We start from the raw sequence: 21,428 nt of genomic DNA, 5'->3' as shown, positions 1-21,428 counted from the left end.
ACGTGTCACTTCTTGAAAATTGGTGGCTTCGACATGAATGCAAAAATTGCATCTTTTTCCAACTTTTTGCAATGAAACTGCCGACTCTTTTTGACGAAATTGTAGGAATTTTGAAAATATGCAAGCCAGCCCCTGCGTATTATGCGGTCTCATTGGTCGAGTAATCGCTGAGGTATTATCACGAGGAGAAGAGTGCTACGTCAGCAGCTGTCCAGGGTTAATCCAGCATTTCTAGCAGGGGTAGGAACAGACTAACAGGGCCGGGTACTGAAGGTTCAGTACTTTTTAGCACCGACCAAATAACTTCAGTTATACAGAGCACCAAAACATTTTTAAATTTAGTCAATTCAGTGCCAACTGTTGGTACTAAGGAGTATTTTTCATCAGGTTTAGCCTGCACACACACACACACACACACACACACACACACACACACACACACACACACACACACACACACAGAACAGACGGCAGTCAGAGCTACTGTACTGGCTTGGTAACACCTCTCCCAGAAACAGAATAGCCTTACATATTTTAAAGACTTATTTAAACTTTTTCTCTTTAGGTTTTCTTATACAAAAAAACCCCAAAGAAAACAAAGCTAACAGCTGCTGTCTGCTGTTATTTTGCATAACATCTGGATGCCAATGAGAATCAGCTGTTGCAGGAATTATGAACCCTCTTTGGTGCACATGCAGCTGCTGGTGTCAGCTTGCCAATGCATAAAGCAGCTCCACATTTGCACAGTTAGTCACTTATGATGTGTGATGGTGCAAAAGACACACCAGAGGTCACAAAGACATCTATCACTGAAATAATAGAGGAGGAATGGAAGTGGTGGAAAACAAAAACAAAAACAAAACAAAAAACAACAGAAAATCAATTTGATGGGATAGAAGAAGTTGGTACTACATTTAGGAAGCGGAGAGAGAGGAAGAGGAGGGGGTGAAGGCTACCAGCTCATCAGGCCCCCAGCATCTTCTTGACCAGGTAGCCAGGGATGGAGTAGAGGAAGAGGCCCAGCATGAGCAGCAGCAGGATCAGCCCCAGAGCCTTGAGGATCAGCCAGCGGTAGTTGTGCCAGATGAAGTAACGAATGGATTTCAGAGGCCCCAGAAACCACATAAGGCTGGTGTCTGGGCGACTTGGGGGGGAGGGGGAGGGGGGGCACAGGAGGGAGGGGGGAAAGAAGAATGCAAGTGGAGGTAAAACACAGAAAAGAGTAAGGAGGAAAGGGAGGGAGGACAGTTAAAGAAATGGCAGGAGGAGGAGAAACGAGTGTGAAGTGTCAGTGTAAAAGTGACCTTTTGACACTGAAGAAAGCAGCGAAAAGGTTTCAACTATGAAATCTTGACCATGAATTTAAAAATTTGGATGCAGTATGAGACAGATTATCCTGCTCCACCATCACACAACGGCAGGTGGCAGAGTAACAGTGGTTCCGTGTCATTGTCAGGCTCATCAACTATCGTTTGGAGGACTTACTTTGGTTTCTCCAGTGGATCCGGCTCATTTCGTCCCAGTCCCACGGGACTTTTCTCTGCCTCCTCGGCTGTCACCAGATGAAGCTCGGCCTCGACTTTACCCTGCACCGACAAACAGGAATCATTTATCGCTGTCGCAGTGTGCTTGACTTTGGTGAAATTAAGTGTGAGTCTATTCATGTCGCCAGGACCCCCCCCCCCCCCCCAAACAAAAACCAAACTTAATGATCTATCAATGATCTCTTCGTCTCCGCCCACAGGCGCGAGAGGAGGCAGCTAAATAATCAGACAAATGATTCCAGACGCTGTTTTACTCAAGACACGCAGGTGGGATTTAACCTTCATATCACCTGATGTCATGATGTCATCACATCATATTGGTTGCTGTTATATGGATTAACCTAAGGCCGTTTGTCTTGAGTGAAGTTCTGATGAAGACCCGCCAGTTGTCACATGGAGCAACCAGTCAGCTCTTTCTATCTTTTTCTGATGACTTTTTTATTTTTAGTTTATTTAGCAAAAAAAAAAAAAAGCTAACTTCAGTGTAGACGTGGACTCTGTACTGAATACGGTACAAAATCTAGACAGAAAACTTTAACAAGTGTCTCACCGTGAGCTCCATCTCGTCGTTCTCATCCCGGGCAACAAATGGCCACCATCCCTTAACTCTCTTCTGTTTGAAGATGGAAATGGTGGGCAGCTCCTGCTCATTCCGGATCATGTCGATGGAACACTGCTTTGCTGTCTTGGCCCCTCGAGGGAAGCGGTTCAGGTCCAGCTCAATTGCACCTGGGAAAGGTTAGATTTGACAGGGTCAGCGGGGATACTGTCAGAGTTCAAGTTCTAAAATCCTTCCTACTGGTTCTTACCCAGGAAGTCATCAGCGGAGAAGTGGTCGGCATCCCACACCTGCATCGTGAGGCGAGGAGGGATCTTGTACTCTGTCTCATCCCAAGAGAACATGGATTCTTTCTTGGAGATGACAATCTTCTCCTCCGCCATGAGGTAATCAAAGGGGAAGACGAAACGCCAGTTGAAGTTCCCCTCGCCAGTCAGAGAGTGGTAGTGAACGTCGGTGTCCTGCTTGTCCTCCTGCTGCCCTTTCAACCACCTGAAGGAAGGTGAGAGACAGGTGAGACCCTGGATCAGTGCGGGGCCGGCAGACTCAGCCTCAGGTTGACCTTTAGGATCATGGTTCGATGGTTTGGCATTAGTTTTGTTAACTGACAGACTTGCACTTGTCCCAACTGAATTTGGTTGTTGCATGTTTAACGTTCCGGTCTGCTAACAAGAGAGATGATGCTAATAGGTCAAAATCAAAACAAGTAGCGCCGAATCCCCAAAAAACAAATCAGATTAATGACTTTGTTTAAAAAAAAAAAAACAACTTAAAATCTGATTTGATGTTGAAGCTTCACGCTGTTTAACAAGCCATGCAAACACAAATGTTGCAGAAATGCACCCCCCCCCCCCCCGGGACATTCCACCGTTCTTATCTTCTTACAGCTATGATTACTTGCAAGGTTCTTAAATCACTGGTTTAAATCTAAACCTAGGACCAATGTAGAAGAGATGCATTTACAACTGATAAGTTAAATTTGCTCCATGTGGAAAATAAATGAATATGCTGGGAAACATTTTACATAGTGTACAACTGTAATGGATACCTTTGCTGCGTCGAGTACATTTTTTATGTACTTATACTGCACTATACTTTATATTATGGTGTTCTTATCTCATTTCATTATGATTGCAGGATATTTATTTGTGGAGAATTTTTTACTGCTACTTTTACTTGTTTCTTCTTTGTTGGTGAATGAGAGGAGTTGTTGGGACAGGACTGGGGTGAAAGTAGGAGAGCAAAGGGAACTTTTAACTCATTAAACAGGCCTGATACGAACCCAATCATAACCACTGGACTAAAAACTGTACTAACACTGGTTCCATCTCAAACAACAACCCAGATATTAGCTGTACTGCAAATACTGAGACGGTTGGAATACACAGTAGAGAGTAAAATGGGTTTATGATGATCCTGTGTGTGTTTCAGAGTTGTTTGAAGATGGAACCCTGTTTGTTACAGCATCATCTTGAAAGGATCAAATCCACAGGCGACAGCTGTCAGCTGAGGGAGAAGTCAGTTTGGTTAAGAGATGCGGGAGTGAGGAGGCTCCATAAAACTAGGAAGAGGAAAAAAATCAAAGACGCATTCCTCATGGCAGACACGGTGACGTGAGAAAAAAAAACCAAACTTAATAATTGTTGCCATATCTGGCACACAGGCCTGGCTTACTGAGGCCTTTAAGAAGCAGATCTACTGGGACATTATTAGCTCCTGCAAAGAGAAAATATCTGCCATAAAAAATGATCTGCACGTGACAACGTTGTTCTAAACAATGGAGTTTGCACCAACCCTGGCACACATGCTCTGTGTTTACAGACATCCATGCAACAGGCCCCCAAACTCCTGCAAAGGAATTATTGGTGGAAACATGGACATGACCAAACTGCAACCCCACCCCCCACCCCATTACTTCAAGTCTCCCTAACAACTCATAAGCAGTGTGTACATATTTAATATTACAGGCTGCACTCCACGGGAGTTCTAGTGGCTATTAAATGTTTTACTGCATATAAATTCTAATTAGGGAGAATTAAAGTGTTATATCTCTTTTGCGTGAAAGTCGCGCTTGAATTAGTTTTTAACCTTGGAAAAAATGACCTAAAGATCTTAACTCCAGAGGGGAATTAAAAAAAAGAAAAGAAAAAAAAAGTTTGAATTAATGAGCTACATTTTTTTCCGGAAAAAAAAGTTTAATTTTTTTTCTAACCTCAAAAAAAGGGCTGAAATCTTTATTCTTCCTATTCTTCTTCTTCTGAAAATAAATACATACAGTATCTCATTAATTCAGAAGAAAATCTAAGGTTTCTGTCCACAGGGGAATGCAATATGTAATAAACTCATTCAGGCCGTTAATTTTTGTTGTTGTTTTTTAAGGAAAACTCAGACTCAAACACTCAAAAGTAGACATTTAGAGAAGATATTCTATCAAACAAGCCATAGGTTTTGTAGATGTTACTATTTGAGTTTCCCGGAGAAGTCCAAGAATTTATTGTCTACGCCCGATAGAGTTCCTGCCGACTCCAAGGCCAAAGAAACGAATGAAATCCTTCTGTGTGGGCGCTGAGTGAAAGCCTTCATTAACCATAAGAGTGACTTCATCACTCAGAGGGGTTGATATTGTGTGGTCATGACCAGGTGATTTTCAATCTCTCATTAGTTTACAGCGTGCTGATTGGAGAGTTCCAGACAAGCAGGGGAACGTGCTGGATGGAAAGTTGAGAAAGGTAGCAGAACTGGGGGGGTGTTAAAAAGAAAGAGCAGGGGAGGATAGGTGTACGAGCCATGCGATGGAATCGTGTGTTTACCCCCTGACATAGATGTCAGACATCTTCTCTCCTGTCATGAAAGCATCGTCCTCTAGAATTACGTCATCAGTGTTCCAAATAACAACACGAAGTTCAAAGCTAGACATCAGCATTGACCAGAGAAGAGAAAAGAGGACGACAGACACAGGAGACACAGCACAAACAACACAAACACGCACACAGAAAAAATGGAAACAAAAACAAAACGAAAATGGTTAACTGCAAAAAAAAAAAAATCCACAACACACAGCTCACACCCACGGGACGCGGCATGATGGCTGCATCCCGCTGTACGTACCCCCTGACAAATATGTCACTGGACTTTTCCCCAGTGAAGTAATCATCGTCCTCCAGTATTACTTCGTCTGTATTCCAAATAATCACCCTGAGCTCATATCTGGTAAAGGGGGGGAGGAAGGAACACATACACACATACAGTTGGACTTATATACACTGGGATTAAGCTACAAATTCTATTAAATAAAAAAGACTAACCAAATTTACAGTAATTTGTAATTTTCTTAGATAGTAAAGGTAATATGTGACATTTCTTATCTTAAAATGACTTCAGTATTTTATTGTGCCGTGAACTTACAACTTAACTGTGTGTTTAAATGTAAAAACCAGAGAAATCTGTAATATCATTCAAGGTAACGATGTGTTTCATTTACCATTTCACCGGTGACAAACTTACTCGGTTTCCCTCGTCTTGAAAATAAGAGGACGGTTAACAATCACGGGTCACATAACATGGAAACTAATGAAACAATTATTTTCCTATACAACTACTTATGTAGAATAAATTCCCAACACAAGTTGTTAAAATAAATGTGATGAACAATTTTGTAACAATCTTCTGACCATATATATCATTCAGACGATTCAACCGGTGCTGAGCAACCAGTAATTCATTGACGGTCCCTAAGTGGACATTGAACAGCGAATATGAGGCAGTTGGTTAGCCGTTTTCTTACCGTCAACACTGAGTGAAAAAAGAGGAGAAAAAGGCACACGTTTCAGAGTGACTGTCAAATATTTAACTTGCAACTTCAACAGCACGTCTACTTCAGCTTGGGAGCAAAGCTGCTCAGCTGTGAATTCACCAGTGTATTCACTGCTAGTGTTAGCCACAGCTGTAGGAGTCCTGCCGCAAAAAAACAACAACACGTGTTTTGCAACCAAAAAAAGAAAAAATTCATATTAATTCAAAACCGCGGTCAGGGGTTAATAAAAGCACTAAATGGTGGCAGGCAGTGAGTTAAAACAAATGTATATGTTTGTTTTACTGATAAATTACAAACTAAAACAAAAACCTGTTTTTTTTTTCATGTCTAGATCAGTGCACATCAAGGTGGTTACGTTTAGCCCTTGATAGGCGCAAGCTAAGCAGCAACGCTAAAGCGAGTCATTTTCTCGGGTCGAGTTGCGGGGCTTATAGGCACGAGCCCAAGTGGGTTTGTAGGTGACTTGGTGGCAGATTGGACCAGGTACTGTTTTGCGGGCGGGTTTACAAAACTGGACCTGTGCAGGACTCCAGTGGGGAGTGGACTTATCGTAAGATAGCAGGTTACTGTTATGTTGGACTAGAACTAAATGACATCATACAACTAATTGTAACATGAGTAAAACTCCAGTTCACATTGCTCGTGAACATGATTTATCACTCAGATTCACCAGCAGTGGTCCTTGTTTTAACAGTGAAGACAGAAACAATTCCAGCAGCAATGATCCCATGCTGCTTCATACCATCACCAAACTACATCTTCTGTTATTATTTTGTTTCAGACCCCCCACGCCCCACCCCCGCACAAGCAGCCAGGAAATTACACATTAGCCCTTTAAAAACAGCCCGGTTTACCTCTTTGGTTTTCGTGGGGAAATGTCAATAGCAGGTCCAGGAGCAGGCATGTCCATAGGAAACATGTCCACCCACATCTCAATACGACCCTTTGATTACAAAGATATTTGTTAAAAGCAGTCCAGCTGATTACCTTGTCTCACGACAAACAAAGCAGCTGTTTCCTACCTGCTCGATGCCAGGTTTGTCAGGGTTCAGAAGGGGTCGGGTCTCTACGTGTTCAGGGACAAGCTTACAGCCCACTCTTGGGATTTCCTCCCAGTGGTTCAGCACCATCAGAGCTAAATGTTCCTCTGTCTGCTTCTTCAGACCTGTGGGATCAACCCAATGGAAGAGGAAGAAAGAGAATGCTGACATTGGGAAGACAGCATCCTAAGTAGATGAAAGAATACATATTTAAGTAAAATAAAATCTGGTTTTCATCAATCTATTTATGCTTATGAGTGCATAAAGGAGAAAATGAAAAGAGCTTTTGAAAGGAGATTAAATGCCCACTTCCACTATGGAAACAACAATGTTAACATTAAATATGCTTAAAACGTGGAAAATCTAAGACTACTAAGAGAATCATGTCGGCCATGCTTATGGTGTCAAGGTTAACGTTGGAATTGTGTCATTCACACCATTTTCATCCTCAATCTCCGTAGGTCCCGTGAAGATTCGGTTTGCCACCTTGACTTTGCCTCCAGGCCCATAATGAGGTCCGTCAATCTTGCCATCCTTACTAAGCTTGGTGAGGATCTGGCTGGGCTTCAGAGGATCACGCCAAACATTGTAACCATGGCTGATGTCGATGGAAAACGGAAAGGAGGTTAAATTGTGTGCATAAATTTGTGCTCAGCTACAAACTCTTGCCCTCACGAAATTCACTGCACAGATAGTGACACAATAGCTTAAGCTCAAGAAAGCTAAGAGCCATAGATACTCACAGAGAGTAGTTGGAGGAAATGCCACAAGTGGCTCTGTATTTGCTGTAAAAGCGATTCTCCAGGTCAATCTTTGTCTCTCCGATTAGGTCATCGGTGCCGACAAGGTCCCAGTCATATACAGAAACTGTTAACATGGACTCCATTGGAAATGTGGCTTCAATGTCGAATGATCTGAGCAGGGAGCAGAAGATAAAAAGTGGGAAGTTCAAACAAATGTATGAGTTTCATTCATGCATTTTCTCCCGCTTTCTTTCAACTTACTTGCCAAAAACAGGATTGAGCTGCTTGGAGATGTAATTTTCTTTGTCTTTGACCTCTGACCTGCCCAGCCTGATGACAACATATGGATCCGCCTTTCCGTTAATATCAGCAGGATGAAGATCTGTAGCCTGAGGTGGAGGACAACCAAATCAAATATCACAGGGTAAAAGCTAAGAGTGAAAAGGTTAGGAGGTCACCTACCCTGACCACATAGACACGGACGAGGACATTGATTGGGTCATTATGAGGAATACTCTGGAACATGCCCATATTAGGATCAAATCCCGCCTCCCTTGTGATTTCTTCTGATAGAGGTAGCTTGTACATACATAAGGATCCCTGTCACAAGAAAACAGCAGGTTACAGAGGAAGAATGTTTAAGTTCAAGCGAAAAGAGTTTATTTTCCCTCAACCACACCTTGAATCGTCCAACGATTCTGTCGTCATCCAGAGCGTGTTCGTCGTCATCTCCGGCTTTCCCTCTGTACAGATTAAATGTATGAAGCCAGTCCTCAAAGTTGCCGTACTCTGTCTCCAGCTCCTTGTTGTACACCTGCATACACCGACACGTGAAGAGTGTGAACATTTAGTTAACTTTAAACTGATAGAGGGTGAGTGGCTCACTCACCATCAACTCGTCCACTTTCGACTTCACCAACCGTTTCTCCGATCCGTCCACAGCGTGACCCTTCTTTTTATCCTTGTAGCTTTTCTTGTCTTTGCTCTTTTCCTTCGTCCTGGAGGCTTTCATCAGAAGAAGGTCATCGTGTTTGATGTCTGATTGGAAGGTTGAGTGGAGGTGGACAAAACAGGATGGTGTCATGAAGAGGGGAGGTGGGGGTCGCACAAAGGAATCTGCATGTCTCCCAACATGAAAGCTGAAGTGTTGCCTTTCCGACAGATTCATTTAAATCATGTTGATACCAGAATCAGCAGCTTTCAAGTTTCACAGATTGTTGTCTGATGAGATATAATTACAATGTAGCTTCATTCAGGGTTTCGGTAACAAACAACTTTCATGTGCACAGAAGACCTGTAGGGTCATGCTGATGAATGAAATGATCATGGATATGATACTGAAGATGGAGGACAGCTCACTGGGAACATACAGTATGATGCCCTCTATCCTCTAACAACTAATTTTCCATGTTTTGGAGGAAAGGATGGTTTGGTCCATATACATTTACTTTGTCAGATAAGTTTATTCAAAACAGTTTCATTCTCTCCCAACAACTATCAACAAAAAAATGCATAAAATCCAAATAATTTCGAACACTCAAACAAAATTAATAGAAAATTGTCAGAAATACGATAGGACCACCAGACTTGCAGCCAAGCTGATTGGCCAGAGTTCAGTACCTGCTGCCTCTGCTGCTATTTCAAGGTCCTCCTTCTCCTCCGCTTCCGCCTGAGCCGCCTCCTGCGCCCTGAGGGTCTGGAGAGACATTTATTTTCCAGGTGTGACGGTAAACATGTGGAACACTCTAGACTAGTCACAACCGTTACTAAAACACAGCAGAACAGACAAACCTCCTTCATTGTCTCAATGGAAGCAAAATATTTCGACCACCAATCCAACACGCTCTCGTCTGTCTCCTCCTCCTCCTCCACTCCACCTTTCTTCTTTTTCTTTTTCTTCTTTTTCTCCTTGTCGCTCTCCTCCTCAGTCTATTAAAACAGTTCAGTTATTCCAAGAAGATCAGGTTTTAATGGGAGACCAGATAAATATGGCGTTCTTTTTTTTAATGCCAAATTTCTATCTAACGACTACTCACCATGTCAACTTTAACTACAGCGTCAGATGTCTACGACATTACACAAAACAACACAGGTATTAATTCACACAAGTGGGTCACACAGGCATGAGTAGCACATTTACAGGGGGAAAAAAACACTGGATGGTAAGTAAAGTGGTGCTAATTAAAAGAAGAAAAAAAAAAGCAACTTACAGCATCTAACTTGACAACTGTGTCCATTTTTCGGACCGAGGGTTCTGAGTCCATGTTGACCATGATGTCACCTGCGGAGTGAGAGAGAGTGCGGGTGGAGGTGCTGGGTGAGGAGCGAGGCTGGGAACCGCCATTGGTTAGGACCATGTAGCCATTCATTAGCTTGGCTGGAGAGAAGCCGAAGGTAAAGGCAGCAGTTGAAGGGAAAAGAGAGGATGGCATGCAAGAGAAAGAGAGACAGAGAGAGAAACAGAGAAAAAACCAGGGCAGAAAAGATTTAAATAAAAAGGTGGTCAGAGCGCAAAGCAAGCGAAGAAATCAGCAAAGTTAATGAGGAAGGGGAATTTGGTCTTTCGAGAAAAAAGAGCTGGATCAGAAGTAAATGTCATGTTTGTTTTAACCTTCATTGTGCATAATAACCCCTTTAAATTTCACAGGGGCCTCACAAAGAACCAGCACTCCGAGCAGGTTGAAACAAACTCACAGTAACATTTCCAACATTGTTTTACACGTCTGAGAAAATGCAGGTTCAGTACAAGGATCAGATTCGGTGGATTTACTGTTTATCGCTGTGTATATTTGAAATATGAATAAGCTACATATAAAATTGAAAAACTCTTTCACATCTGAGCGAACAGAATCTTCCTGAAAAATGAGACCATTGCTCTTACAGATGACTCCTCTACATAAATAAAGATAGAAAACAATGAAAAGTAAAAAGACTTGTAACTTTAGACAATGCTAAAGCTTTAATTCATTTGATTGCTACTTTAAAAGAAAAAGCACTTTCCTCCACACAAGTACAGATTGCCCCGGGAGAACTGCCGCTTATCAGCTATTAAATATGTGCACAATTTAAAATAATTATACAGTTAATCAAACGGTTATCAATTCACTGAATTTTATTCTGAAAATTGAACAGAATTTTAATGTGTAATAATTCTCTCTGAGTGCTAGAAGTGAGTACCTGCAGTGGCCCAGTTGTTGGAGGTCTTGTCTGGAGCGCTGTAGATGAAACGCCTCAGGCTGGTGACAGCATGAGACCCGACTAGGATGTAGCGACCAAATGCACGGCAGTCCACCACCCGGATGTTGAGTGGAGGGTGGAGAAGCTCATTCTCTGGCAGGTCCTGAGGGATAAATTAAAGAACAACAATATGTGCCAGAGTATGATTGTACTTATTTCCTAAGCGTTAACAAAGTACTGCATTGCATTTGTCATCTTGACCTTGGACCACCACAATTTTTTTAAGTTCATCCTCAAGTCCCAGTGGATTATTGGACCAAATTTAAAAAAAAAAATCTTCAAAGTATAACACAGATAATCACAATAATGAGGAGACAGAGAGATGGACGTATAGACAGACAACCTGAAAACATATACAAGAATTTCATCTTTTCTAAAACATTTAAGGCAATGGTCAAAGATAAATTGACAATTTCGGTCTGATTTGAAATTTTGATGGACAGTGACACTCACCACTTCAAACCATTTGACCAAAGTGCTGAAATTAGGGTTCTTCTTATAGTTCTGAATAAGGGCGGATTGAACACCTCGACCTGCACATTCAATATCTACACGAGGCCGATCCACCTGAGCCAGGTTGATCCTCTTTAGGTCCCTCAAACCCCAAAACAAAACCTGGGGAAAAGAAAAGAAAATCAGAAATAATGGGAGAGGATGCAAAAAGTTCAAAAGCCACATTTGCTGGTTAAAGTCTCACCTCTATGCGGTAGCGACTCAGGACGGGCCGGATACCCAGCGGGACAGGAAGAATAGGTCCACGCTCAGAGTCTGTTGACCCTTCAAGAGGCGGAAGGTCAGCTCTCCCTCCTTGACCAATCTTATGAGGGAGGAGAGAGTAAACCTGAGAGGTAGCAGCGACTCCGCCATTTAATAAACCAGATTCTTTCCTACAGCTCCAAATATTTGTATTACATTATTGCTTTGCTTAGTGTGAAAAACTGCAGAGACAAAGGTTAATATCAGGTTGGCAGAGAGTAAAAGAGTTTTTGCAATATGAACACAAAGACAGAAATAAAGGAATGAAAAGAGAAGAGGAAGGGCACCTTTATTTGAGGAACAGCAAAGTTATGGACAGCGATCAGAGCTCGTCTAATCTCCTCCGAATCGAAAGGTATCTGTAGGAAGCAGCAGGGAGGAATGGACATTTCACAAGAGACGGAAGGGAAAGGAGATGAAACATGAAACAGGGAAAGGAATTAAAGTAAAAAGAGAATGTCGAGAGCAGGAAGGTTGATTGAAATGGGGAAAAGGGGTTTGAAAACAAGAGCATCAGACTCCTGAATGGAGAGATGCTCAAAGTGCAAGGAGAAAGAACAATATTCCCCACTTCTCATGAGCGTCCTCTTATACAACCCCTCCTTTTACACCCTATGGCGATGCACGTATTTTATAGGTTTCTGTTTAGTGGATGTTACCTGTAACAGCTCGAAGGCAGCCAGCAGCTCCCCGGCGGTGCAGTTCCCTCTGTAAATCTGGTAGTACTCCAGCTGTGGAGGGAACCTTGGTGGGCCGTAGTGCTCATCACACATCTTGATGGTGGGTTTTGCAAACGTGCGACCGATGAACTCCGCCTTACCCTGGACACCACGCCACGGCAGTTGAGACGGACGTGGGACAAGTGCAGGGAGTTAGACATGGGTGTGGGAGGGGCAAGAATTTGTGACGGTTAAATGAGGTTACAAAAGTGTGGAATGTGTTTAGGGAAACAGAAAATCATCACACTCAAACTGACCAGAGGGTCCAGTTTAAGGTGTCATGCATAGTTGAGGTTTGAGTGATTTTCTGTGCTGCAACAACTATTACTGCTGCTGTTCTTAAGTCACAGTAAAAAAAAAAGAAAAAAAAAAGGAAAGCTGCAGGTGAAGATACATGCATTTCCTTTTTTACTTTTTCCAAATCTTGTCAGCAGCAACTGAACCAACAATTCATGCTACATCACCATCAACTCCTAAATTGAGAAAGCCTTTACAATAATAAAGCCTTCCCACTCTATTCAGGAGTTTATTTGAGAGACAGGTTGGAGCAGTGAGGTAGTCAGATGGTGACAACACGAGGGATGGAGAAGCGAAGCACTTTTAGTTAGTTTTTTTTTTACTTTAAGAGTTCTATACAAGTATTTATCAGATATGTAATAAATTTGTAAACACGGAGTAGAATCCTACCACAGTGTCTTGGTCATAAATTTCAACAACAATGATCGGTGGATCGTCTCTCAACTCGCTGGCCTCCCCGAAGAGCTCAACGTCATCAAAAACCAGCAGCTGGTCCCATGTAGGGCAGAGAGTCTCGCTCAGGATCTTCAGAGAGCACACACACAATAACTCATTACAAAAAAAATCTGAGAAAAATCTCTTACGCTGTTTCTCTAACTCTCTCTTCCTCTCTCTCTATAACACACACACACACACACACACACACACACACACAGGTGACACACTTTCATGGTCTTACCTCAGTAACCTGGCTGTGCGTGGAGAAGAAGACCCTGGCGAAGGGGTCTGAAAGGCCACTGCTGTCCGCAGCGAACAGACTGCGGGCTTGGTACATGTGTGCTCTCAGCTGAAAGACTTGCTTCACTGTTTACACACATGCGCACAAAGACACACATGGCACTAGCTGACAATCAGTGAGCACACTCGTATTGACGTTAAAATCATATAGTAAATTGGAGCAAAGTTTGGCAGTGAATAGCTAAACAAGATGATTAAAGTACCAGACAAACCAATGCTACTTACTGTTGTAGACGAGGCTGACAGGGGGAACAGATTGAAGGCAGGGACTCATTTTAGCAGCTTTAATTTCCTCAAAGCCATTAGGGAGACCACAGAGGAAATCCTTCCTTTGCTTATTGAGGCCGAGCCACAGATACAACTCCAGCTTTGCCTGAACCGTCCAGCCTGCAGGACCAAAGCCCTTCTTACCAGGCAGCTGTGGACCAAGAACCCACTGTTCAACGCTGGTGACAGAAACACTTGAATTCTTGCCAATACACAGCCTGAACCTGATGTGTCGTGTATAATAAAATGCACAACAAAGCACGCAAAATACGCTAACGGTAGCTCAGAATACTGTGAGGATTCAATGAGTGTAGCTCCGGTTTGCTTTTAGCCAGCCCTTAATGTGCTATGTGACTCAAAAACAAAACAAACAAAACAAAAGCTTTTCAAGTTTTCACAAATAGGTGTCTTGGGGGTCACAAAGACATTTTTTCCCTCCTGCATCACTTTTGCCAGCCATGCATATTTAGTATATTTAGCTTGAGGCCAATAGCTCATGATGGCTAACAACAGCTTCAGTAACTAAACTGAAAAAAAACAACAACCCTATAATCTTTCAAGCATATTACATTTTCTTTGATCAGATGTATGCTCAGTAATCAACAGTCACGGTATTTGTTTTTGGGAGGTTTGTTTTTATTTCATTTTTTTATTGCGGAAGCTACTTGTCATCATTAGCTTCAAGCTAAATTTATGTAGCTGACTCCTGCGCTCTGGAGTCACAATGTAATGATTCAGGAGGGACAAACAACATCAGTGTATGCTCATGACCCCTGTTTTGGGGTATTTGAAAGGCAAAATACCCTCTTTTGTGATTTTGTGATATTTATTGTGATTGCAGTTGAAAATGAGTTGCATTTGGGCGGCATGGCTCAGGGGTAGAGTGGCCGTCTTGCAACCGAAGGGTCGCTGGTTCGATCCTCGACCCCAGTGACCATGTTGAAGTGTCCTTGAGCAAGATACTGAACCCATAATTGCTCCTGATGAGTAGGTTGGCGCCTTGCATGGTAGCCTCCACCATCGGTGTGAGTGTGTGTGTGAATGGGTGAATGAGATGACACTGTAAAGCGCTTTGAGTGCCGCTAAGGTAGAAAAGCGCTATATAAAATTGAGTCCATTTTGAGTCATTTGTGTTGTAACCACTTTTAAATCTTGTGTCAACATAAAGAAAGGTCCTCAAAACAAGACATCTAAACAGTCGCTATTTTCCTTGTTATTCTGTTTCTGTCTGTGTCTAGAATGAGGCTCTTGATTGTTGATACATCTGTAAACTTATCTGAGGATACAGTGATGACTCAAGCTCTCAAAGCAAAGTGGGTTGTATCTTTGCATTATGAAACAGGGACGCCACTTGATAGGCTTTTTGTCCATTATCATCAGTGTGGGTACATAAATCCTCCCTCTGGGAAACTGTCAAAAATGTGCAAGCTCATTCACTAAAATAAAGTTTGTCGTACATAATGAAATTTGAGTATTTGCTACGACTGATCTTTCAGTGTAATCCTATCAAGGATAGTAAGAAATCATACATTTTCTTGTTGCTAAGAAATTTCAGGTTTGTCAGATACTGAGGGTTGAAAATCAAAGTGTGGCAATATATGACACATGCTAATGATGAGTGAGAGGAAAATAAGAAAGAAAATGCACCTTAAGAAAGACAGCTTTGACTTTACTGCAGTCCTTTCCCGTTTCCTCATCCACTATGGAGTACAAAATATCTTTGGAGGGAACTCTGGCGTAAGCGATGCGCTTGTTGTTGCTCATCATCCAGATGAAAACATCCGGGGTGCTGTGTTGAGGCTGGAAGTGACACATGAATATTCATTGTCCATGTGCTCAATGTTCACTGTTCACTCATTGAGGGCAGGATTATATCACTCAGAGTTACATTCACACCTCATCAGCTAGGAAGCGGAGCCTCTGCAGGAAGTTTTGCACCATCTTCAGTTTGTCTCGGACTGTGTTCTTCTTCACCTGCATCCTGATCTGCTTGGCTTGCTGACTCATGCTGTCCTGCAGGAGGACAGAGTGAGACAATTACACTGCATCTGATATATGCATTCGCATGGTAATTTCTTCGAAATATAAAATGTGATGACACAGAGAGACTTTCATTTTAAAATGATACAGAATTTACTGACGCCATAAAGCGATGTGAAGGTATGTGTTTTACAGCTTAAGCGCTGGATTCAAGAACTGTCGAAGAAAGAAGTTGAATAAGAGATTCTCGGCCTCTCTTTAGATGCATGTTTGCGTGGTTTACCATCTCTCTCATGCAGGACTTGAGCCTTTCTCTGTCCAGTTTGGTTCTGCCTGCTTGGTTCACATCCTTGTTTGCCAAAGTCACAAAACGACTGGAAATTACCAGAAAACACGGAGGGGAAATAAATGTGAAAATAACACTCACACACACAAGACCAACACAAAGACTTCACTTTAAAGAGAGTCAGGGGCCTCATTGATGGTAGCTTGCAGCTTCAAGTGTTCCAGGGGTTTATAACTCTAAATGCATACCTGTCAAATAACTGTTTTACTGTTTCAGAACTTATCACAGTTTTTTGGCTCTCAATATGAGGAGGAACAACACCGGTTTGGATACAAAATAACATCAAATGATAATTATCAAGTAACTTACGTGCAACCAACGCTGAGCTCCTCCAGCACTCCCCTGAGCCTCCGCTCTGGAAAGGCCTTCTCTGTTTTAATGATCTCCTGAACATCATTTAAACCCTCCTCCTGTCAAAACACAAACAACCCTGCTGGTTAATAGAGATGTGCACATACTTAACATACCAGCTCATTCTGTACAGCGGAATGACAGGAAATTATGATCAAAAGATATTCATGGGGATCTTTTTCAACCTGCGACTGAGCAATTAAGAACTTCCAATAAAATCCGGCCAACTCTGCCAACCTTTGCACAAACAGATACTGCTGTTGTAAACTGACCAGCTTGTCAGCGATCTTGTCCATTATGTTAGAGTTGTACAGTCGCCTTCTCTGGTCCTGCCACCAGCTTTTGATGTAGACACACGGTTTCTTTTCAAAGTAGGGAAGGTGGAAGTAATTCCTGTGAAGTTCAAAGGAATGTGCATCATTTCTAATTTTCACTGCACCATTTATATAATTCTTCGAGTATAATAAAAATTAAACTAATAACACATCTGAAATAGCTTCCTAAACCTTCTTGAACCTGCTCCAGTGACCCTTGACCCCTGACCTGTCTGTGATGACGGGCTTCATGAGAGGAGTGGAGGAGATTGAGACCAGGTCCCCGTCTTCATCGGCTTCATCCTCACTGGAGTTCTGGATGAGATCGCTCTCCTCCTCTTCATTTTCAGCATCTTTCTTCTTCTTCTTTGCCGTGGAGAGCTTGCTTACGCCATCTATCTGGTTGCCATAGTTACCTTTGAAGTGGGAAAATGATTTCACATTTTTAAGAATGTTTAGATTAGCAATTATTATTGCTATAACCATCATCTTTTATACATTTCATGATCAAGAAGATGAATAGAAAATAGAGTTACCTATCGTTATTTCAAAACTAATTGGCTTGTCACCGATTTTTCTGTCAATCATGGTGGCCTCCAGGAAGGACCCAAAAAGAAAGAACTCCTCCATTTTACCTGTGGCGCTCTGGGAAGTACAAGTGCATTAAACAAAACATAAATTTTATTGGACGAAGGTGCATTTATTTTAATGTATTGTCGTGGAAGAAATATCCTTTGGCAGGCTCTTGTTTTTGTAATTCCCCACACATCTAAATCATTTAGATATCTGGTATTATTGCTGCTAGTTTAAGTGAATATTGGTATATAATTTAAGGTTATTGTGGAGGTCAGGATGTCAGCAGATGCCAAATGGCTTGCTGTTCACATGGGTTATATATTTTCTTTTATCAAATATCACTGCTCCGAGTGGTGCATTTCTAAGTTCTCACCTCTGAGATGTTGGAAACAGATTCCACCTGCACCTCAGTGGAGCTTATAATCTCAGGAGAAGTGGTGTCAAGGATCTCCACAGCAATGGAGAGCAGGAGACGGGCTCTGAAGGACACACCCTCTCCGAGTCCATCATTCAGGTCCTGGTGTTCATCCATGAGGGTGTACTGGCGTGTTGAGCCGTACATGTTTACCCATGCTGGGCCCAGTGTGGGCAGGAACCCTGAAAAACATTTTTGATGTATGATTTGGAATCCGCAAGAGTTCTCTTTAAAATCTTAGTAGGATTGTTCAAAGTATTCTGTAGAATAGGAGACAGGCCATACTTGTAATACATTTTTTAATATCGTTATGTCACGATAACAGGATAACCTTGTTATCGTGACATAACGACTCCTGCTATACTGAGACAACGTCCTGTAATATTGAGTTAATTTATCTTATTGATCTCTTGCTATGTTTTGATAATAAGATAATATCCTATTATAACGAGATAATTAACCCTTATTTACACTAGATAAGTCATAAATCAGGAATATAAAATTTACAGATGGCAGCTTCAGTACTATAGCAACTTTTTTAAGATGGAGATGTCAGATCAGGCCGAGTCGACGTCTCGCTTCTCATCTCTTTTGGGGCTTTAAAGTCAATATTTTATCCTCAAGTCTAAAATTTACAAACGCTTTTAACACGAGGGAGCTCAATCATACTTCTCCCCATGGACAGCAAAAAAAAAAAAAAAAAAATCATTTCAAGCCACATTAGGTAGAAAAGCAGATTCCTATTATTTAAAATAACTTTATTGGCAGAATTTTTTTTTCATAAGAATAATCCCTGAATTCTTCTCACGGATCATGGAAATTCATTTTATATATGTAAATGTATGTATTGATTTCATTTCCGTGTTCATGCAGCCATTACCAGAGGGTCAGCTGGGTCATGTGGGTCAACTAATTACCACACGTAGTAAAATATTAACAAGCCTGGTCTGACTAATTGGTTCTAAAACATATCTGACAGCTAATCAATGCTAATGAGGCGAACTTTTGCCCCGTCTGATTTGACCTACCTTTGTCACCATCATTGGATATTTTACGTAGGTCAATAAAGTGGGTTCCTATGGCAACATCATTGACCTTATCCGAATCTCGTATTTGGACCTTCAGACGTTTGCAGAGCGGAGGGAACAGCTCGGTGAAGACCACTTGCTCGTTCCAGATAGGTTCATAGCTGCTTTTCTGGACTGAAGTCTTCCCCTGAGGAAACAAAACAAATGAACAACATATTAAAAATCCATTTCTTCAGTGACTTTAGTTTTCTGATAAACTACCTTTGATACATTTGCTTTAATATTCATCTAAAGGAGGCAAAGCTGAAACTGTATCTAGCTAACAGTCTTACCATGTTTGAACAATTTCAGGACCTTACTGATTCACCATGTCTATCCAAGTGAAGTAATAAAAACACTCAGGGGGCTCATAACAACGCAAGCGTGAAACCTCAGAGGACAAAAATTACTTTCTGCCCAGCAAACTGCACTTGAACGTAGGGGTCCACCAGGTCTCTGTTGTCTCCTATGAGGGCCTTCTTCACATTAGCCATGATGGTTGTGTTCATTTTGGGGAGACCCTCAGCGCGGTAGATCTTCACATAGAACCTGGCCCACTGCCTCTCTACTGGGATGCCCTCTGGGAGAAGAAGATTCCTAGAAAACAATCAATAGCACTGATGAGCGGTTGAGGAGAAATATACTTTAACTGCGGGGTTGTGTTTTCAGTTGCTGTGATCCAATTTGTTCTTTTCTTTTTCTTTTTGTAAACTGAGAGATCAGGGACAACCGAGTACTGGCATTGATCTAGAAAAGTATAACTCCTCTTTTGCCAAAATTCTTGAGTTTTCTTTTGTTTTTTTTGTTGCACTAAAACTTCAATGACTTTAGAAAATAATGATGTATATCAACACCCTCTTTTTAATGACTCCCGACGAATGTCAGTTTTTTAAGACAGATGTTCCTGATTAAAACTGGCTGTTAATGATATTTCTTTCTTCTTTTTTGACAGCGGTTGTTTAATCAAGTTTGGTTGTGCTGTGCAATGCTACAGTATGATGTCCTTTGCCCCTGTATTCGTATGCTTTACTGTTTTTTTTTTATACTGCCAGCTGCAAATCCAAATTCCCATTGGAGGATAATAAAGATATGAACTTAAATGAGTGAAAAAGAACAAATTAATAGTTTTGAATGACTCCTTCTAGTCGGATAATACCAGGTCAGCCACTAAGTACCGGCATAAATCAGGCTTTTCAATTCTGCTCACAACAGCACTCTAGACTGTCTGCTCCTGTCTAGCATGATAGGCATAGCAAATGGAACAACCACAGATTGAGAAAAGACCAACTGAGTCAGAGTTTTTGAAGGAGATGGATGAACAGGCTACATTGCAGAGATCGCTGGATGAATGAAGCCTTCTCTCATAAAACTACAGTGAGACAAATTGTGATCGTCACATTTCTCTGTTCTGGAGTTTTGTATTGAGCGAACACAGCGTACCGACATACAAGTAGGACGCTGAATCAGTGAATTAGTTAGTATCGTAACAGTGTTAGAAAAACGCTTGCACCACAGAAGTATCACAATTTCGATACAGGTTCGATACTCAAAGGAAATGAGTCCATCCGCCCACCACTGAAAAACACTGCTTCATCCTATAATCTGTTATTAATGTCCAAATGTACAGTCATGTACTTTTTCCACTGCAAAAACGATAAGCTGTCCACAGTTATACTTCAGCTCATTACCCCTCTATGTCGTCTTCATCGGTCTCGTTGGCCTTGTGAGGGGTCTTGATGTTGTCGCCCTTCCCAACCACAGCGATGTCACACTTCACATATCCTTTGCAGCCCGCTGTGATGTCATCAGGATCTGACAGTATTGCCCACTTGTGGTAGAACTGGTGTTCTAAAATGGAAATCCATTTCTCCGTTAATCAATCAACCATAACAATATTTATTCAATCCAATTTTTGACTTCATGAACGAATTTGTAACTTCAACATAAATCTTTGCTTTATTGTGAACTTGTATTTGTTAATAGTTTACCAGGCTGAGAGTAAACAGTCCCAACATCCATCTTGAAGGTTCCCACCAAGGTTCCACTCCGAAGGAGGTTTTTAGAGTGAATGACCTAATCATAGAAGAGGGCATTAAATATTTACACAAAGGGAAAACTCTTAAGCAATGAAAATGTGCAACATGGGAGAAAGATTGACTTAATGTAGATCAAGGGGCTGCATACCATTTTACATGGATAGGAATATAAATCAACATAATTAATACATTAATTTGAGCACCATTCGAATTTATCTTTAAAGTGTCTCTCGCATAAGATTTTAGAAATGCACCCTATAATATTCTGTATGGAAATAAAGCAGAAAAAGGAGCTGTAACAGTTTGTTTAGTGGTTCCGCAGGGTGTATGTTTACTGTTTGCAATACTTACTGACAGCTTGATAATTTTGTCAAACATGACATCAGGGGGGACATGGAAGTCAAAGACAAAATACTGTCGAGAGATGAGAGAATGTTTCAAGTGTAGACATAGACAACTGGAAAACACACTTGTTTATCACATTCTCTCTGGGGTTGAGATATAACAAATTAGATACACAAAATAATTAAAGAGCTTAACCGAGGAACAGACAGAGTAATAAGAACTGTGATACTGGTCTTTTCATCATCAGTTCAGCCTCACAGGAGATCAGCTGGCTTTGTAGCACA

At 41.6% G+C, this 21,428-nt stretch overlaps 1 protein-coding gene across 10 annotated transcripts in view; it reads right to left on the bottom strand.

The window, feature by feature from the left end:
• otofa (otoferlin a) overlaps positions 1 to 21,428 on the bottom strand; it is a 75,400-nt gene that overhangs the window by 2,711 nt on the left and 51,261 nt on the right. Inside the window, exons 10-47 of one of the 10 annotated variants that reach the window (XR_015110767.1) lie at positions 21,151 to 21,213; positions 20,752 to 20,836; positions 20,452 to 20,611; positions 19,174 to 19,360; positions 18,725 to 18,911; positions 17,655 to 17,878; positions 17,242 to 17,350; positions 16,935 to 17,121; positions 16,664 to 16,784; positions 16,350 to 16,450; positions 15,978 to 16,068; positions 15,611 to 15,727; positions 15,362 to 15,514; positions 13,673 to 13,865; positions 13,389 to 13,513; positions 13,100 to 13,234; positions 12,353 to 12,514; positions 11,981 to 12,052; positions 11,635 to 11,754; positions 11,391 to 11,552; positions 10,878 to 11,040; positions 9,911 to 10,077; positions 9,737 to 9,766; positions 9,492 to 9,629; positions 9,321 to 9,396; positions 8,590 to 8,738; positions 8,380 to 8,514; positions 8,163 to 8,300; positions 7,962 to 8,089; positions 7,701 to 7,871; positions 7,395 to 7,555; positions 6,940 to 7,082; positions 6,772 to 6,860; positions 5,212 to 5,310; positions 2,354 to 2,595; positions 2,095 to 2,273; positions 1,486 to 1,586; positions 913 to 1,144 (exon numbers count right to left, since the gene is read on the bottom strand). Coding sequence is in view for 9 of the 10 variants with exons in the window: in XM_086190619.1 (XP_086046745.1) it covers positions 964 to 1,144; positions 1,486 to 1,586; positions 2,095 to 2,273; positions 2,354 to 2,595; positions 5,212 to 5,310; positions 6,772 to 6,860; positions 6,940 to 7,082; positions 7,395 to 7,555; positions 7,701 to 7,871; positions 7,962 to 8,089; positions 8,163 to 8,300; positions 8,380 to 8,514; positions 8,590 to 8,738; positions 9,321 to 9,396; positions 9,492 to 9,629; positions 9,737 to 9,766; positions 9,911 to 10,077; positions 10,878 to 11,040; positions 11,391 to 11,552; positions 11,635 to 11,754; positions 11,981 to 12,052; positions 12,353 to 12,514; positions 13,100 to 13,234; positions 13,389 to 13,513; positions 13,673 to 13,865; positions 15,362 to 15,514; positions 15,611 to 15,727; positions 15,978 to 16,068; positions 16,350 to 16,450; positions 16,664 to 16,784; positions 16,935 to 17,121; positions 17,242 to 17,350; positions 17,655 to 17,878; positions 18,725 to 18,911; positions 19,174 to 19,360; positions 20,452 to 20,611; positions 20,752 to 20,836; positions 21,151 to 21,213 (5,244 nt within the window). In the remaining variant the exon portion in view is untranslated. Of the gene's footprint in view, positions 1 to 912; positions 1,145 to 1,485; positions 1,587 to 2,094; positions 2,274 to 2,353; positions 2,596 to 4,913; positions 5,013 to 5,211; positions 5,311 to 6,771; positions 6,861 to 6,939; positions 7,083 to 7,394; positions 7,556 to 7,700; positions 7,872 to 7,961; positions 8,090 to 8,162; positions 8,301 to 8,379; positions 8,515 to 8,589; positions 8,739 to 9,320; positions 9,397 to 9,491; positions 9,630 to 9,736; positions 9,767 to 9,910; positions 10,078 to 10,877; positions 11,041 to 11,390; positions 11,553 to 11,634; positions 11,755 to 11,980; positions 12,053 to 12,352; positions 12,515 to 13,099; positions 13,235 to 13,388; positions 13,514 to 13,672; positions 13,866 to 15,361; positions 15,515 to 15,610; positions 15,728 to 15,977; positions 16,069 to 16,349; positions 16,451 to 16,663; positions 16,785 to 16,934; positions 17,122 to 17,241; positions 17,351 to 17,654; positions 17,879 to 18,724; positions 18,912 to 19,173; positions 19,361 to 20,451; positions 20,612 to 20,751; positions 20,837 to 21,150; positions 21,214 to 21,428 lie in introns of all 10 variants that reach the window. The other 9 variants (XM_086190626.1, XM_086190619.1, XM_086190621.1 and 6 more) reach the window with 9 other exon arrangements.

Source organism: Aulostomus chinensis, chromosome 20 (assembly GCF_037954235.1).
Source record: "Aulostomus chinensis isolate RoL2024-O1b breed Wild chromosome 20, RoL_Achi_v1.0, whole genome shotgun sequence".
In the NCBI taxonomy this organism is placed as follows: domain Eukaryota; kingdom Metazoa; phylum Chordata; class Actinopteri; order Syngnathiformes; family Aulostomidae; genus Aulostomus; species Aulostomus chinensis.
This window is presented reverse-complemented; position numbering and strand designations above follow the sequence as displayed.